Genomic DNA, 19,472 nt, shown 5'->3' on the forward strand with positions numbered 1-19,472 from the left:
CTCCCCTCAGTACACCCACTGCAAGCTGCCTGGGGGACCACAGTCAAGAGATATGAACCCAATATACACCTGTAGGACCCAGCTGAGGGAGTGGGCCTTGGGCCGCTGCCTTTCTCCACTCACCCCAAAGTGGCTCGCTCAGGCTCTTCTGAACCCTAGACCACACCCAGCCCAGCCCAGCCCGGCCCTCTGCACCCCATGCTTAATGCCCAGCTGCAGCAGGTATTTTCATTTGAATGTCTCCTGGCATCTCACTTCATGTGACCAAAAAGTTGCCTTAGGTTTTCCCTCCCCAATAGGCTTTCCCCAAAGACTCCTCATTTCACGACCTGGAGTTACCAACCACCTGACTGCTCAAGTCAAAGACTTGGAAGTCAGTCCCCAGGCAGCAAATCCTACAGGCTCCACCCCCTCGATTTCCTAGAATGAGTCCCCTTCTTGTCTATTTCCTCCTATGCCACCCACACCGAGTCATTCTCATTCTTGTGTGCCTGGACCTTTTCGAGAGCCTTCCATTCGGTCCCTCACTTCTACCTGCGTTCAGCTCCAAGCTACGCTCTTCACAGCAGCGAGAGTGAGGCTGGCACTTTCTTGCTAAAAACCTTCCAGGGTCCTCCCACAGCATTCAGGGTGATTCCAGACCCTTCCCCAGGGCTCACCAGGCCTTGCAGGCTCTGTTTGTTCCGGCATCACCATCTTCTTCACTTTCTACTTCCAGCCATATTGACTTCCTCCCTGCTCCTCAAACCCACAGAGTTCTTTCCACTTCGGGGCCTTTGTATGTGCTGTTCCTTTGGTCAGGAACATTATTCTCCATGATCTTTGCTCAGCCAGCTCCTTCTTAACTTCCAGTTTTAATGTCTCAGCCTCAGAGAAATCTTCCCTTGCCATGCCATGGAGAACCCTTATTCTCCCTCACAGCATCTTCCTTATGTCTTTTACAAATAAAGATAATTACAGTTGGTTATAAGAGCTATTTGCTCACTTGGACACAGTTCCCTCTGCCCCTAGAGTTTCATTTCTACAGGGAAAGGGACCAGTGGTGTGCTGGGGAGACCACGCTCACGGAGCTGAATGTGTGCAGTCTTCCCTTTCAGTGATGTCACGGTGGTTTTTAACGGACCACAGCGGGAGGATTTACACCACGATATTTGGCAAATGCTACAAATAGGGACTCTTCCCATCTCCTTCCAAGAACCAGAACAAGTTGTTAAACATTTATCAGCACTCTCCTGGAAGGGACTGTATCTGTCTGTCTCCCTACCTTATCCTCAGCATCTGGAAAAATGCCTAGCACACAATAAATACTCAATATGCATTTGTTGAAAGAGATGGGGAGGGGGGAATGAATAAAAGCATTCAGGCCTCCAAGAGTCTCATACGCTAACCTGCCAACAAGGAATAGAAGGGGAATGCGAGCCTTGGATCCTCAGAGAGGGAGAGAACTTCAGAGTACTGAATCTGACTCCAGCAGCTCTGGTTCTAATCCCAGCATAGCTTTTAACTTCTTTTCCATCTTGGATGGGTTTCTTCTTCTTCCTGACTCTGCTCTCTTATCTGTAAAAGGCACACACTGGACTAGCTGCTCTATTAATGTACACTGTTAACACTTGACCCCCTCCTGTCCCCCAGTCACTGCACTGCACTACACAACTGCAGAGGGTGCTGTTTCTATTGTAGTTGATCAAGTTATGTAGTGCACAGTCTGCACAGCTGTACGTGGCGGCCCTGCCCACTCTGGTCCTGGCCACTGGCCATTTCAAAGGAAGCCGAATTGGACACTGAGTTCCTCCCTTTCCTGACATACTAGCCAGCTCAAAGAGCTCAGACAGTTTGGTTTTGGTTTTCCAGTTCCTAAGATTATGTCCTGCTTGTCATGGGGGTGTGGATCAAGAGCCCTGCACATCCAGGGTTAGCCCCAGCCCAGGGAGTGTTTGGGCAAAGTAAGAGAAAGACAAGGCTTAGGATATGCAATTTGTGGCAGGGCTTTCCCTCGGAAGAGAGGAAGCAGTGCAGTGGGACCCAGAGAACTGCTCTGCCTGTCTGCCCCTAGTCTTTGAATACGAACTAAAAAAAGGAATTGTGGGGGCCTTCCCTCCCAAGCCTGCAGGGCCTGCCCTACAGTGGACACACCCACACCCATCTGAAAAGTTCTCTGGCTGCACAGAGCTCAACATAGACCCAAGCAGAACACAAGTTAAGCTGGATGCTATTGGCTAGGCTTGATGGGAGTGGAGGGTACCAGGGAGTGGAAGTGTTTGGCTCTGGGAAGCTTATGCAGAAGCCCTCTCTTTGGGTTTTTGTGTATGTCCATTCCTTATGGTTCCAAAACTCTCTACTGTTTATTGTCCCTTTTAGGTCCTTAGAAGACTCAAGGGCTCATGACTCCATCTGCCTTTGCTAGAAAGCAAAGGTTTGCCTTGTGGGGTGGTGGGCTTCCTGTCCCTGGAGGGATGCAAGCCAAGGATGGCCGCTTGTCTGGGATATTCAGGCTCTACATTTCCTCTCAGGCAGATACTTGGTACTGAGGCCTTGTAAGAGGCCCCTGGGGCCTAGGACTGCTCATGGACCTGCAGCAGGGGAAGGGCCAACCATGCAGTGGGTCTCCCCACACTCTAGATGAACTTCTTTTGAAAGAGAGTCCCCATGGTCAACTTTCTCATGTTACACGTGGCCTTTATAGTCCAAGTTGAGCTTCTGGCTCAGGACTGTTCACAGAAGCAAGAGCTGTTAGAATTGTGGAGGCCAAACACTTCAGAAGTGATTGGATGGAAGTCTTAAAAGGATACATGGCTCCCTCAAGTTTAGTACAGGAGCCTGAACTCGACCTAGAGGTCATCATCAGTAAGCCAAGCCTTCTTCATGATCTCCGACTCAGAGGGGTAGTGAGAGATGTAATTCAGCCCTGGGCTTTGGTTTCCACATCTGTAAGATTCAGGGTTGGTGCAGACTGGCCTGCTTGGGTCAAGTCATCACTGGTTTCAAGCAGCCTCTCCTAAAAATATCAGTAAGGAGCATGGTAGGGCTCATATCCTGTCACCCAGGAGCTCCTCTGTGTGAATTGGTTTGCAGCTGTTTTCCTGCCCAGCAGGCTGAGCAGAGCCACAGTTGGAAGAAGCGGGGGCTGCTGGCTGGGGTGAGATGCCTGAGCCAGTGTCCCAGCCTTAAGCAGGATCTGTGTTGGCACTGGGTAGCAGGGTGGTGTGATGCTACACAGAGGGGGACAGAGTAAGAGAGAAGCCAATGAACAGTGTCCACTGCCCAAGGGGCCAGGATAAGGGAGGTGTTGCTGATAAGATAGAGAAGCCCACAGAAATATGATCATCACTTCGGCAGTGGTCCAGGAGGGCTTCCTGAAAGAGGAGGTCTCTCTTGGGCTGCTAAAGCCCAGGAGAGCAACAAGCTCCTCTTCATTTTAACCTACATCTACTAAGGGCACTTATTATGGAAAAGATTGGGGGTTTGCTCTTCTCTCGTGGGGTCCAAAGATTTATTTGGACTGTCCTCCCTGTGGTTTCTTACTCCCCCCACCACATCCCACCCCTCCTGCCCCCATCCCAACTCCAGGCCAACCCTCGCTCCGCAAAGCTTTGATCTGGGCTCTAGGTCCATATAAAGCTCCCTTCGCCTTCAGGAGTGGGGCACCCTGGGCAGACCACTCTTCCCAGGCCCACCCCCATCAGCAGTGGGAACTAGGCCAGCTGGGCCACTGCCAAGTCAGGCAGCTCTGCAAAAGCCCCAGGGTGGGCTGAGCACGAGGGAAAATGGCCACCCCTGTGCCTGGACACCTACCAGCTTCTCTAGACTCCTCCTAGCGAATGCCAGAGGGGAGTTGGCCCTTGAAGAGACCTCGACCAAGGCAAATCACGCCACAGATGAATGGAGTCCAGGTCTGTCTCATAAAATCCCCCAGTCCAACTTGACCCCGTCCCAGCAGATACAGGGGTATCTGTCTTTCCTGAGCGCTGCACAGTGTAAGCCAGTGGCCCCCAAACCATGGCTTTGTGGGCGGAAAAATTTTACATGGGACAAGAGTGAACTTTGAAACTCAATGACTCATGTGTTTCTTTAATGGATAGTAAAAAATGGCAAGCCAATGAAAGCTTAGGTTTCATGAAGATTTTTGCTTTGGATTGGGGTAAATAAAATGAAGCTGATTGAAAGTCAATTTAAAGAAAATTATTAAGCGAAAACCATCAGCATGTTGCACAGGTAAGGCCAAAGTCATGTGGGAGGTACATGAAAAGCAGGAAGGGAGTGGGCTTTGAGATGATCAAACCTGGATTTGGATCTGGGTTCTCTTGTTCAAAGGCGGTTTTGTGACCTTGGACGAGTCACATAAACCTCTTGGGATTGTGGTCATTGGAGCTGGACAGCCTGGGTTCGAGCCAGGCTATGACTTTATTCTCTGGGTGATCTTGGGTAAGCTACTTAACTTTTACAGGCTTCCGTTTTCTCGTCTTTAAAATGGGGGACATAGCACTCCTCTTACAGGACTATAGAGATAATGAGTCCTTAAAACGAAGTCTGATTCATGGAAGCCCTCAATGAATGTCAGCAAGTATTATTATTGCTAAATGTAATAAAGGAACATTTACTGAGCTCCTCATCCCTGCCAGACATTTTGGGGTAATCAGCATCATTCCTAATTTTTCATACTCATCCTACATGGTAAGCATTACAATTTCCATGATACAATCTAAAGAGAAGTGACTTGCCCAAGGTCACACACTTCGTAAGTGTCGGGGCTAGGAATCGCACCCCAAGTCACTGCAACATGCTACTCATGTGAACCGCGTTGACTCAGACTCAGTCTTTCCACCCTTACAATGGGTTTCACATGCTCTCCCAAGCCCCCCAGGGCACATTGTGGTTTGGTAGTGCCCAGGGATTGGAGCATAACCTGGGGCTTACCGTTCAGTCCCTGCCATCTTCTCTGGGCACTGCCAGCCCCTCCTTGGGTACTAAATGATATGGTTGTGTCCCGCGGTACGTGGACAATGTCTGAATCACCAACCTTCTGTGGGGAACGAAGCATTTTGAACTTGTCCTCCACCCGCCTTGTTTCCTGGGAAGTCCCATTATATACACAGGTTTGCACTGTGTAAAATCAAGCCCTTTCCCTCGTGTCCTGCCTGAGTCACAGTAATAATAATACTGAATAGCACGGGGCCAGCTGGGCCAACCTGGGCTGCCTACTATGAACTGCTCTGCTCCTTCCAGGCCCTCCTCTCCTCAAGAGACCCTCTTCCACCACCTTGTCCTGTCCATCTGAAACTGCCACTAACTTCTTCTTGTCTGGAAAGAAAGCCTTTAACATAATAGCAAATGGCTTTGGAAACCTCAAGACCGTACACAAGCCCATCTAGGGGACTGGCCTTTTAAGAAAGGGGATCGTAACCTCAGAGGGGATTAATGAATGGGGTTTCAGGCTATTGCAGGCCTGGATGAGTTTTCATTGATTCATTGATTCATTCCACAACTATTTATTGCTTGCCTGCTCTATCCAGGCCTGCTCCGGACCCCGGGGGCCCAGAAGCCAACATGGCATACGAGAATCCTTGCTCTCACGATTACTCTCACGATCTCCTCCTGTTGGAGGAGGCAGACAATGAACAGGGTGAGTAAATAAATCGGTGACGATGCTAAAGAATGAGAAATAAGCTCAGAGAAGCAGAGGCTGGGCGGGTGTTGATGTCTGTGTGTGCATGTGGCGGAGGTTGGAAGTTTCATTGGCCCTGCTGGGAAAGGCCTCCAGGAGTGGGTGATGCTGGAGTAAGGGCCTGAAGGAAGTGACAGAAGCTCTTTGGAGAAGAGCATTCCAGGCAGAAGGAAGAGCAAGTGCAGAGCCCAGGATGCTTGGCTTGGAGAATCTTCCAGAGACTGTGTGGGTGGGGCAGAAGGAACACGTGGGGGAGGAGCCAAAGATGAGGTCAGAAAGGCAGGGAAGCTGGATCACAAGGGGCCTCTTACTCAGGGGAAGAAGGGAGCCCTGGAGGGCTTGGAGCAGAGGGCAGACGTGACATGATCTGACCTACATTCTAGCAGCATCCCTCTGCCGACGAGGGGGAAGGGCCTCAAGGGACAAGGCAGATGCTGGGAGACCAGTTAGGTGGTTGTTGCCATGAGCCATAGGAGCCTTTCTGGGGGTCCTGCAGTAGCCTCCTGACCCCCGCCAGCCCCCTGGTCCCTAGTCCTCCAGGACGAGCGAGTAGAGATGGGTAGGCAGAGGGCAAACCAGAGCTTTCCCGGCACGGATGATGTGGGACCTGGGAACTCCCGGGCTGGGGTATGGCAGGGGAGAGCGAGTTTTAAGATGAGCTAGAACGCAGGCAGCAGCACGCCGAAAAGAGAAAAGAGCAGGAACAGTCTTGGTGACCATTAGGACGCATTCGGGACTGTCGCTGGGGCCCCTTGCCGAGCCTGCCTGCGTCTCTGCCCCGGCTGGCCTCACCGTCAGCAGCAAGCACATTCCACAGCTGACGCTTGGCTTGTGGTCTGGCCTGGCCTTCTTCCTTGGTTTCTTCTGCTCTGAAAGGCTTTAAAAAAAAAATAAAAATCTAGGTTCTCTTTAAGTTTGGGGCATGAATCACTGCTTCTGGGCCTGGGAAGGGGATGGGAGGCAGGAGGCCCCATCTGCGGGTGCCCCCTCTCACGTAGGCCTGTGTCTCACTGAGCACATTTATGTGATAAATCCCACTCAAAGCCCTCGGGCTCGGACTCACTCTCAAGCTCCTGGCCAACCTTTCCAGCCGGTCTGGGGCTGCCTCCACCTGCCCCCAAAGCCCCACCAAGTCGACATGTCTCAAACAGACTTGACTTCTCTCCCTCCAGCCTCTTCTTCTCAGGCCAGTGGCACCAGCCGTTGGCCTCCCTGACACCTTTGCCTCCCCTCGTGACTAGGCCCTGCTCCATTCTTTGCCTCCCAGGCTCACGCCTCTTCTTGCATCTCACCCCCTTTCCATCAGGCTCTGGTGTCCCCTGTCCCTTGCCTGGGTCGCTACCATGCCATCTTATCATTCTACCCACTCCCAGTATTCATTCTCTTCTCCCCCTCATGACTTCTCAAAACACAGATTCGAACATGCCACTACCCTCCCTCAAAAACTTTCAGTGGCTCCCTAGCTGCTAAATCCAATGCCTTGGCTGGCCTTCAGGTCCTCTCTCAGGGTCCCAGCCTTCTTGCGGTTCCTTGTGTCACACCCTCCAGCATCCTGTTGACCAACGTCAGGCCCTTTGCCCAGATCCACTCGCTACCCTTCCTGCATTTGCAACTTCTTGCTCAACTCTCAAATCCCAGGGTCTTTTATCTGTAGCTGGAATAGCCTTTAGTGTGTCTTCCCTTATGTTATTTACCCGAAGATCCTATCCCTCCCACTCAACCATAAGACCACAGGAGGACAGATCACATCTCTTGTCTTTTGCCCACTAGAGCACCTAGCATGGGACCTGACTCATATGGGCTCCTGCGTTAGGACCTCCTGGGTGGGGGGCATGTGCAGAGAAATGCAACACATCTGCCTTGCCCTTAGATAGCTTTCTGTTTACTTGGAGAGACAGTGCTTACATATTTAGTACATATTAATTGAGTGTCGACTGTGGCACCTGGGAGAGCTGGGGACACAGGGTCTGGTCGGGGAGGTGGTCTCCGCTGTTAGTCCAGTGCAGGAAGATGTTCAAGCAGTCACAGGACTGTGTGCTGCGTGGAAAGCAGGGGTCTGGATAGCAGACAAGCCTCCAAGGTCGGACTGTGGGGATGAGGTGAGGCTTCCGAGAGGAACTGGTGTCCAAGTGGAGACCTGAAGAGTGAGTGGGAGGCAGCCAGGAGAAAGGAGGACGTGGGATGTGAACTAAGGAACAACCTGAGTGCAGGTCAGAAAGAGCTGGTGTGTCTGAAACACAAGGAAGCCCAGTCTGCTGGGGGTGCTAGAGGGCCGTGTGGGTGATCCTCAAGGTGAGTCCTTAGCACAGGCCAAGGCCAGCTTTTCAGGGTCTGCTTAGCTCTCTTACAGTCTGTACTCAACCTAATGGCAATAGGGAGCCATTGAAGGGGAGGCGAGTGACCACACTGTCTCGTGTTTTAGCTTTACTCTGGCTGCTATTGAGAAAGGTCTGATGGGTGGGAACAAGAGAGACAAAGACACCCAAGCTGGGCTGGGGCCTCAGGGAGGACCCAGTGCCCTACTATTCTGCTACCAGGTCTCTCTTCCTTATGGAGCATCCTTTCCCACCCCACCCGGGCTTCACTTTGCCTGTGCGCTATCTGGAAAGGCTGGTTTCTTGGGTGTGCGACCTGTGCAACTGCTCAGGGTCTTACACACAGAAGGGCCCTTGCTTGGTTTAATGCTCCTCTTTGGCCATCCTGGAATTCTTCATCTTTTTAAACAAGGAGTGCTGCATTTTCATTTTGTGCTGGGTTCTACAGGTTATGTAGCTGGTCCTGCATGTGTGGAAAATGGTGTGAATAAACTCAGAGAAGAGCCCTGTCTACAAGTTATTTATGGGATGTTATGATTGCCACCAGTTGCTGAATCTGAGGGGCCATTAGCTCCAGGGAAAGACCAATTCTGGTAGAGGAAGAGAAGATGGACACTGCTTTGTGACCTTTCTGGCAGGAGGAGGGGGCAGTGGTCTGAGGGTCTGGGAGTGGCCAGGCTGAGAGGGAGAACTATGGAAACTGGGGATACAACCAAAGGTCTATAGAGAATGACTTCAATGATCTTACCCCACTTGCCTACCAGAGATGTAGAAATTCTACCATTAGAACTTTATTCCTTTGGCTGAAGCATTTCTTGCTCCTTAAATTAGGTATGGCAGATTAGATTCCTAAGCTCATCTTTGGCCAGAAGACCTACCCCTGAGTCCCCATGTAACCTTCGGGAAACCTTTTATAGCCTCAGTTTCTCCATCTGTCTAATGGACATAGCCCCCTTGGCAGGGCCTTTAAGCTTCACCTGGCCCCCCACTCACTCAGAGAATGAACATATGGTACTGCTTATCGGGATCTGAACCCACTTCATCATTTTCTTTTCAAGACCTTCCTCAGGCACAGTCTTCCCAATCTGTAAAGAAATAGGCCCAGAAAATCTACAGGGTCAGGATTTCTGGTAGCCCAGCCCCACTGGGTGATGCTACTGGAGGAAGAAAGCCATCAGCCCCAGCTGTAGAGGCAGGAGCCCCTTCTCTGTGTCATCCTGTTGGAATCCTGGAGTATGTTCCTATAGCAACTTGCCTAACTCACCCCACATGCCACGTGGAAAAACCTCTGTCTGCTTTAGCATATCACCCAAGCCGCAGACTGGTTTAGTGGGCTGAGCGGCTAGACCATGTGAAGGCAGGTCCCCTGCCTCATCTCTGTGGTCTGCTGGCTAGGCTCTGAGCCTGACATCCCACCATGAGCCCTTGGTTCCTTTAGCTCAAGGCACAGCCCAGTTCCAGTGTGAATCCCTTCAGGTAGGACACATGAAGTTGTCACCACTCATCAGGGCTCTTTAGCCTGAACTAACTCCTTGTTAACAGTCTGGGGCTCAGAGAAGGTTGTGATCAGGTGAAAAGGAGCAGACTTGCTCAGCCTGGACCCTGAGGATGGACTAGAGAGAGAGTCTGGGGGCAGGTGGAGTGGTCCAGAGTATAGGGCACTTGGGAGGCAGCTGGCAGAGCCTCTCTTGGCCCCAAGCTATGAGGCAAGGGAGAGCGGCCCCCACCTCCTGAGGCCCCATGTGAGCACCGCTTCTCACCCAGCCAGCATCTTGACTGAGAAATCAGTGGCTAGCTGAGTTCGAAGAAGGGAGTTGTCACTTGTGAGCTGGTGCCCCTGTGCGGGTGGCCATTTGAGCACTGATCTCATTTTCCCAGAGGACAGCTCCTTCAGCAAGAGTGTCTTACTCATCTTTCAATGCTCTCCAGGCCCATTTCCCAAAGAAATATCATGAATGGATTAAGTCAGAGCTGCGGCTTGGGGACCAGGCAATCCCGACACTACCTCTTACTCTATCGGCATGACCTTGGGTGAACCACTGACTCCTCCCGTGTAACCCGGTGACCGCAGTAGTGACCTCGTGCGGCAGTAGCCAGGCCTAACTGAGATGCAGGAAAGGGCTTCAAACGGCGGCTGGCATCTGTCAAATAATAAACGATGGGAAGGGTAAGAACTGGTCCTGGTAGCTGAGGGCTTCCTGGATGCTGGATGCTATTGTAAGCATGGATGGGAATGGACCACAAAGAGATGATCTAACGTCTGGCATAGCAGACATAGCAGGCATAGCAGGGGGTGAAGTCATTGTTCTCCCCATTTTACAGATGAAGGAAAATGAGGCCCAGAGGGGCTTATCCAGGGTCACCCAAGGAGAAAGGATTTGGATCCGGGCTGTTGGGCTCCTGGGCCCTTCATGTAGTGATTGTTTTTGCTGCTCAGGAAGCATGCAAGTGAAAAAAGAAATGAGGGGTGGAGACAGGGAGGCAGTGTGACTCCCCGACCAATTTTCCCTCCATGTGGGACTTTATTCATGCTGTGACTCAGATCATAAGACACAGTATGAAAGCCCTCTGTGGAATGTTTTGGGAGCTTATTCACTTTGGGTTTACAAGATCACCAACTGCAGGCTCTCTCCTCTCTTCTCCTTCTGGGCTTTCAGCTAAGAATTGGTACAGTTAGGATTTACATGATGGGGGTTGGGTATGGTCCCCACCTGGACCACAGCTCCCTCTAGCAAGCCTTCCATACCGAGGGCATGTGGGTGTCTTTGGAGCTCTCAATTGTTTGGGTGAAGATGGTTTCAAATGGCATCCATCCTTGATGGTAGCCCACAGCTGGGTGGTAGTGTGTGTGTGTGGGGGGGGGATAGGGACGTGAAGTGATGGGGGTCAGCAGAAATACCATTTTGAAATGCGTTGGTGCATGTTAAAAGTTTGTTTTGTAGCTGACCTTCTCTGAGTCCACTGGATGCCATGACATACTCCAACGGGATAAAGACCATATATGACAAACCCATAGCCAACCTCATGCTCAACAGTGAAAAGCTTTTCCTCTAAGATTTGAAATGAGACAAGAATGACCAACTTTGCCACCTTTATCCAACATAGTATCCAAAATCCTAGCTACAGTAATCAGACAAGAAAAAGAAATAAAAGGTCTCCCAACTGATAAAAAAGAAGTAAAACCGTTACTGTTGGCAAATGACAGGATATATATAGAAAACCCTATAGAGTCCCCTCAAAAACCACAAAAACTAGTAGAGCTAAAAAATGAATATAGCAAACTTGCAGGATATAAAATATAGAGAAATCTGTTACATTTGCATACACTAGTAATGAGCTAGCAGAAAGAGAAATTAAGAACACAATCTCTTTTGTAATTGTGTCAAATAGAATAAAATACCTAATAAATTTACCCAAGGAGGTAAAAGAACTCTACTCTGACAACTGTAAGACATTGATGAAAGACACTGAGGATTGAGGCACCTGGGTGTTTCATTCTGTTGAGCATCCTACTCTTGATTTTGGCTCAGGTCATGACCTCTGGGTAGTGAGATCGAGCACTGTGCTGGACTCCACTCTGGGCATGGAGCCTGCTTAAAATTCACTCTCTCACACTGTTAGTGGGAATGCAAACTGCTGTAGACACTCTGGAAAACGTATAAAGTTTCCTCAAAAAGTTAAAAACAGAACTATCCTACAACCGAGTAATTGCATTACTAGGTATTTATCCAAAGGATACAAAAATAATGATTCAAAGGGACACATTCACAACAATGTGTATAGCAGCACTATCTACAATAGCCAAAATATGGAAAGAGCCTAGCTGTCCTTCGATAGGTGAATGGATAAAGATGTGGTTTAGATATGCAATGGAATATTACTCATCCATGAAAAAGAATGAAATTGTGCCATTTGCAACGACATGGATGGAACTAGGGGGTACTATGATAAGCGAAATAAGTCAGAGAAAGACAAATACTATATGATTTCACTCATATGTGGAATTTAAAAAACAAAAGAGATGAACATAGGGTAAGGGAAGGAAAAATAAGAGATAGAAACAGAGACAGAGGTAAACCATAAGGGACTCTTAACTATACAGGAAACAAACTGAGGGCTTCTGGAGGGGAAGTGGCTGGGAGGATGGGGTAATTGGTGATGGGCATTAAGGAGGGCACTGGATGCAGTGAGCACTGGGTGTTGTATGCAACTGATGAATCATTAAATTCTACCCCTGAAACTGATAATACACTATATGTTAACTAAAGTGATCTTAAATAAAAAATAATAAATTAAAAAAGATTGTTTCTCCCTCTCTCCCTCCTCCCTGCTCTCTCTCTCTCTCAAAAGAAAAAAAGTTAAGAAAAAGAAAGAGAGCAAGAGAGAGAGAGAGATTGCAGATGACACAAATAAATGAAAAATATAGTATATTCATAGATTGGGAGAATTAATATTGTTAAAATGCCCATACTACTCAAAGCAATCTACAGATCCAATGTAATCTCTAACAAAATACCAATAGCATTACTCACAGAACTAGAATAATCCTAAAATTTGTGTGGAGCCACAAAAGTCTCAAATAGCCCAACAATCTTGAGAGAGAAGAACAAAGCTGGAGGTATCACAATCCTGGATTTCAAACTATACCACAAAGCTGTAATAATCAAAACTGTGTAGCACTGGCACAAAGATAGACACATAGATCAGTGGGACAGAACAGGGAGCCCAGAAATAAACCCACATTTATATGGTCAATTAATCTATGACAAAGGAGCAAGAACATCCAATAGGAAAAAGACAGTTTCTTCAATAAATGGTGTTGGGACAACCGGACAGCTACATGGAAGGAAGGAAGGTAGGCAAGAAAGAAAAGAAAGAAAGAGGGAAAGGAAGGAAGGAAAAGAAAGAAAAGAAAAAGAGAAAGAAAAAAGAAGGAGAGAAAGAAGTTGGGAAAGGGGAAGGAAGGAAGGCAGGGGGAAAGAGGAAATGCACGATTTTCTTACACCATATACAAAAACAAACTTAAAACAGACGATAGGCCTAAATGTAAGATCTGAAACCATAAAACTCCTAAAGGAAAATGGGCAGTAAACTCCTGTACCTTGGTCTTAGCAATATTTGGGGGGGGGCAGTCTGTCTCCAGATGGAAGGACAACAGAAGCAAAAATAAACAATTGGGACGACATCAAACTAAAATCTTTAGCACAGTGAAGTAAACACCCACAAAATGAAAACCATCAACACCTACTAAATGGGAGAAAATATTTGTGAATGATATATCTGACAAGGGGTTAATACCCAAAATACATATGAAGTCGTACAACTCAACATTAAAAAAAAAAATGAACAATCTGATTTTTAAATAGGCAGATCTACTGAATAGACCCTTTTCCAAAGAGGACATCCAGATGGCCAACAGACACATGAAGAGATGTTCACCATCACGCCTCATCAGGGAAATGCAATTCCAAACCACACTGAGCAATCACCTTACACCTGTCAGAACGGCTAGAATCAAAACGACAAGAAGTAACAAGTGTTGGAGAGGATGTGGAGAAAAAGGGAACCCCCATGCACTATTAGTGGGAATGCAAACTGGGGCAGCCACTGTGGGAGACAGTATGGAGGTTCCTCAAAAAGTGAAAAATAGAGCTTCTCTATGATCTGGCAATTCTACTGTTGGGTGTTTACTCCCCTGAAATGAAAACACTAATATGAAAAGACAAATGTCCTCCCATGTCCATTGCAGCATTATTTACAGTAGCCAAAATATGGAAGCCACCTAAATGTCCACTGAATGGATAAAGAAGATGTGGCATACATACACAATGGAGTATTACTCAACCATAAAAAGCAATGACATCTTGCCATTCACAACAACATGGATAATACCCACAGGGTGTTGGGCTAAAGGGAAATAAGTCAGACAGAGACAAATACCTTATGGTTTCGTTCACAGGTGGAATCTAAAAAAACAAAGCAAAAGAACAAACAAAACAAAATGGAAATAGACTCAGAAATACAGAGAATAAACTGGTTTACTAGGGGGGAAGAGGGTGGAGGGATGGACCGAGGAGGTAAAAGGGATTAAGAGGTACAAACTTCCAGTTATAAAAATAAATACGTCATGGATATGAAAAGTACAGCACAGGGAACATAATATTGTCACCACTTTATATGATGACAGATGGTAGCTGCACTTATCCTGGTGAGCATTTTGTAACGTATATAAACATTGAATCACTATGTTGTAGCCTGGAATTAATATAATATTGCATACCAATTTTGCTTTTATTTAGAAAAAACAAAACAAAACAAAACACTACCATTAAAAAAAAAAAAAAGAGTCAAGCCAGCTGAGAAAAAAGTTTTGTCCTAAGCAATGAGAGAAGAGGACGGAAGGGAAGTTCCCTGCTGCTGGAGGAAGCTTCCACTACAGGAGGGGAGAGAAAGAGCTGCAGAGAGGTTATAAAGAAGGTGAGTCACCATCTGAATGCCTTAAGGCCCATGGCCCTGTGTGTGTGGGCGAGGACAAGGAGAACGGCCAGGAGATAGCCCATCTCTGGGGGTCCAGGGTGGGGTGGATGGGCTATGGGGTATAAGTAGAAAGAAGGTGAGACTCTACTCCTATCCCCTCAGAGCCCTATGTGGAAGGGCTTCCATGTGTAAGGATCTAGAAGCTCTTCAGCTGGTGATGGTCGTGGAGAGGCTTGCCTGACAAGCTCCTAGCAGGGAGGGACAGACTTCATCTCTTGCTCTGCTCTTCCAAAGCTGGAGAGTAGGGCTTGGATCCTTTTAGTCTTTGCACATTCCTGCTGCCTAGTCCTGTGTTTTTTCCAGACAAGGTTTTCCTGCTGGAAATGAAATGGCATGGTTTTTCTCTGCTCCACAAAATGCCACAAGGCACTCACACTAAGATCACACTGACTCCATGGCAAATCAATCAATCAATCCATCCATCCATCCCTGAACTCCCATGATGATCAAGACTTTGGGCCAGGTTTAAGGCGCCGAAATAGCTCAGTTGGGAGAGCATTAGACTGAAGACTTTGGGCCAGGTCTTTGGGAGAAGAGCTGGGAAAGTGTGGGTTTCCTGGGCGCTTGGCATGTATGCCCCCTCTGAGCCTCCAACCCCAGCCCTTCCTTTACACTTCTCTTTAGGACTGGGGCTTGGCAGTTTCATCTCTGTGCACCCTCCCATCCCTTACTGAATGGTCAGTATCTTGAATCCTACTGTTGCTGATGATGATGGAAAACAGAGACAACCTCCTTGAATACATAATGTGTGCTGGGATTTTCCAAGCCCTTTATTTACACTTACTCATTTAATCTTTGGCTAACTCTGTAAGTTCTATTATTTTCATCCCCATTTTGCAGGTGAGAAAGCTGAGGCACAGAACCACTTAGTAGTTTGCCAAGAGCACAGAGTCCTAACTGGCAGAGCCCAGACCCAGTCCAGGCTGTGAGACCCCAGAGCCTTCACCCCCACACTGTGCCTAATCTCCCTGTGTGCCTTTATGGGGCTTGGCAGATTACAGATGCTCCGTGAAGACTGAGGTTTTAAAAAGAATCATCATGCATTCGGGCACCTGGGGGCCTCAGTCGCTGAAGCATCCCACTCTTGGTTTCAGCTCAGGTCATGATCTCAGGATCCTGAGATGAACCCCTGTGTGGAGCTCTGTGCTCAGCACGGAGTCTGCTTTCTCTCCTCCTCTCCCTCTGCCCCTCCCTGCCACTCACACACACATTCTCTCTCTCTAAAATAGATAAATAAATCTTAAGAAAAGAATCATCACTCATCAACCCTTACTAGAGATGTGTTATTATAGAAACTTCTTATCAATGGATCTGCTATCTCTGGATGTCAGCTATAGAAGTCTTTGGCCTTGTCTATTTCTTTTTTTCTCTTGCTTTCTTGGTAGCTTTGCCCACCCATCAGCCTGCCCAGCTTGTAGCAGAAGCTCTGGCAAGACAGAGACTCTGAACTCATAATGGTTTCAGTGCAGACTCCCTCCCAACTTGGCCTGTGATAGGTCCCCTGTTCCCCTGCTCAGCCAAACTGTGCCGTCACCAGCAGGCACGCTTCCTGGTAATTCTCACATTGGATCCATGTGATACACAATTGGGAGATGGACATCAATCTTGCTCCAGAGCCACGGAAATGGATTCATTGACCCTACGACCTTTCCAATTTTCGGAGTCCAAGCTAGGGTCACCCTTGTGGTTTATAATATCCACCTTTTTGTTCTTTGATTAGTCCCTGGAAATAACACTCTAACTTACTAACCAACCGACTTTAAGGCCTCTCCACACTCTTTCAAGACCCTGTTAAAATGATACCTCCTCTTTCAGGAAGCCTTCCTTGCAAATGCAAGTGAAATTGAATTTCTTGTTTGAACCGTGGCTCTTAGTCTCTCTGTGCTGTTCACTCCCTTCTCCCTCTGTTTAACTTCGCCTGGCCTTGCCTCATTCCCAGCACCAGGCAGGGCCCAGATCACACACATACTTCATCCCCACCCCCAGTTTCTTGCAAGCAGATGTCGTTCCAACATTGATTGATATATTTAATGAATCCCATATTTTAAGAACCCAAACTGACCAGACAGAACTCAAGGCGGTTTTCTCCATTTAAAGGGAATTCTGAGTCACAAATTCTGTCCCTGTCCTTCACCCCACTCCCCTAGCGCACACCCCCCTCCCTCACCACCGTTCCTGCTTGACTAACAACAACAGGAACAACCATTGCTTCTGTCCTGTTGTGCACCCAGCCCAGAGTTAAGGGCTTTTCTGACAGTGCCTCACTCAATTATCTGGAGAACTTTATGAACTCAGTCTGAATTTCCATCTCCATTCCACAGAGAAGGAAACCTGTGGAGAGATTGCATAATGTACTCAAGGTTGTACGGCTAGTGGGCAGCAGAGCCAGAATGGAAAACACGTTCTGACTGCAAAGACTTCCCCCTCAGTCCCTTGAGGTTCAGACTGAGTCTAGCCACTCCATCTCAGGGTCTGGTGGGATGGGTCCTCCTCTCTGGAGTCACACAGGCGCACACTCCCTTTTCCTACGGAGGGATCCTCTTGTGATCAGAAGACAGTTCCTGGAGTTCTCTTCCCTCCTAAGTGACATAGAATGGGCATCACCTTCGGCAGCTGGTTTCTAGATGAACACTGGCCTGGTGGCAGCTCTTCCTTTGTCCTCCAGAACACCCCTTTCCCCCAACAACTTAAAGCGTTAACGTTTACTTTGTGGCTCTAGGATCTGGACTGAACTCCATCAGCCAGAGACTTTTTCAACTACAGCCCCTCCCAGAAGCTCTGCTATAGACCGATGGGGGCGGGGGGTGCACTTGTTTTCGAGGTACCTCCGGACAGTGGTGAGTGAGCCGGGGCTGTGGGGTCTCCACCTGTGCTTCCTGACGGCTCCTCTCTCGCTGCCTCCATATCTGACCCCCGGTCCCGGCCCCAGCCCAGCCCGGAACCCATGCGGAAGGGGAGGCGAGGCCGGGGGGGCCAGTACCCGCGGCTGGCGCTGGTCCCCACCGGGACACTCGGCTGCGCAAACGAGAGGCCCCGAAAGCTGTCGCCACCGGTAGAACGGCGCTACAGGTACGGGTCTGGCCGGGTCGCCGGGAGTGGAGAAGCGCAGTCTGGTTGCCCCAGTGCGGAGAGCCTAGGGTTGGCCTCTCGCTGCGGGTCGTGCGCCCTGCGGGACAGAGGTCCCCGCCGCGCCCCGACACCTGGATTGCATTAGGCGGGCGGCGCGCCTCTCAGCGACGGCGGCTTCTCCAGATTATTGAATAACTGCGTAATTCCAAGCGCGGGTTGCCCAGTCCCTACCCCAAGCATCAGGTAACTTTTCCCGGGCCCTGGCTGCGGAGCTGCCCCGGTCTCCTTTGGCCCGGCCGGCGACCTCTCGCCACCGCCTAGGGCCGCCGCCCTAGGGCTTCGTCCGTCCCCGGACCGAGGGATTCTGGGCAGCTCACGGCGCCCAGGTCCCCCAGCCCTTCCGGGCCTCCGTGTCGTGCCCCCCGAACTTCAGGCGGCTCCCTCCGCTGGCAGGAGGGCGGCGGAGGCGGCGCTTGCTCCGCGCCTCGCGTCCCCTCCCAGCACGGGCCACGCGCCCTCCGCGCTCCCGGGACGCTCGAGTGTCCCCGGCGGGGCGCCTGGAGTGGCCAGCGTGTCCCGCGGGGCCGCCAGCCCTCCGCGCTCCTCTTCCGCCCTTCCCCAACTCTTCCCCAACTCTTCCCCCACACGCCAAACTCTCGGCTCCAAGCCATCCGACCGCGCCTCCCTCTTTTGCGGAGCTTGGCGGAGCCGCTAGACTGCAGCCACTTTCCGGGGGACCCGGCGGCCAAGCTCCGACCCTGCGAGGGGCTCCCACGGGCACGCGGAGGCAAGGGGGCAACGTACCTGGCCACAGGCTGAGCGCCCAGGCCACCAGGAGGCCCCTGGGCAGGTCCATGGCGCGCGGCGCGGCGGCGGGGGCCGGGTGCGGGGCGACAGGGCAGCGAGCCCGAGCGGCAGCCTCCTCGCGGGTGCCCGGAGCCTGCACTGCGCGCCGCGCGCGGGGCTCCCTGACAGTCGCCGCTCCTGCGGAGGAAGTGGGAGGGCTCGCGCCGCGGGGAGGGGCGCGCGGACACGCTCGCGCCGGGCTCCAGGCCAGTCTCGGCCCTTCTGCCACCTGGGCCCGCGGCGTGCCGCGCCCGGGCGCCGTCCCCGTACCCCAGCCCCGCGCCCCCACCCCACCTCTGCCGGGGAGAGCTGGTGCGGCGCCGCCCCCCACGCTCCGCTACCAAATTCCACGTCGCTGCAGGAAGAGTGGCTTATATTCCCATTTCCCAGAGGGAAGAGCTTCACAAAGCTCTGAGGGGTTATCTCAGGTGACCCGGGAATACCGGGCCACGACTCAGGCCTCCGTGGGCCCAGGAGAGCAGATGTCCCTCCAAGTCAATTCTGAAAAGTCCCCCTGCGGGCCCGCCGCGGGGAGCTTGGAATGTAAAGGGCCCAGTGCTTCTTTTGACCTGCACTCTGGCTGCTTCCTACCTGAGGCACCCCAACGCAACAGGAGGAACCCGTGCCTACATCTGTAACAGAGAAGCTCTTCTTTGGAACGCAGCTGCCTTCCTTCCCAGTAGTTCTAACCCGGACAGTTAAATCCCATGCACGTTTGCTGCACGAACTTTAAAATAGGACCTGGACCCCAACCGGTGAATGCGGAGGCTGGCCTGTCCCGCAAGGGAGAGAACTGAGGCACAGAGTGGGATGGCCCAGGTCGTGAAAGCTAGAGCAGGCACCCCGCCTCACCTCCTCCGGAAAGCCTTCCTTCACCACCTCCCGAACCCAGATCCGCACCAGGGTACAGGTCCATTCTCTCTCTCCCCCCTTCCCTGAACTTCTTAGTAGAGAAGCTATGCCTCAGTTGGTAGAAGCATTAACTTTTCTTTCCTTGTCCAGACTGAAAACCCCGTTAAGGTAGAAATCCCTGTTTGGTTCAC

General features: G+C 50.4%; 1 protein-coding gene across 1 annotated transcript in view; it reads right to left on the bottom strand.

Moving 5' to 3' along the window:
* The window catches only part of LOC111153129 (integrin subunit alpha 11), a 108,354-nt gene extending 90,894 nt beyond the window's left edge, over positions 1–17,460 (bottom strand). The window contains exon 1 of the mRNA XM_022511924.1: positions 17,340–17,460. Coding sequence (XP_022367632.1) covers positions 17,340–17,460 — 121 coding nt within the window. The remainder of the gene's footprint in view (positions 1–17,339) is intronic.
* Between the last annotated feature and the right edge of the window lie 2,012 nt (positions 17,461–19,472).

The sequence above is a fragment of the Enhydra lutris genome, unplaced genomic scaffold, assembly GCF_002288905.1.
Source record: "Enhydra lutris kenyoni isolate GAN:26980312 unplaced genomic scaffold, ASM228890v2 scaffoldscaffold31, whole genome shotgun sequence".
Classification (NCBI taxonomy): domain Eukaryota; kingdom Metazoa; phylum Chordata; class Mammalia; order Carnivora; family Mustelidae; genus Enhydra; species Enhydra lutris.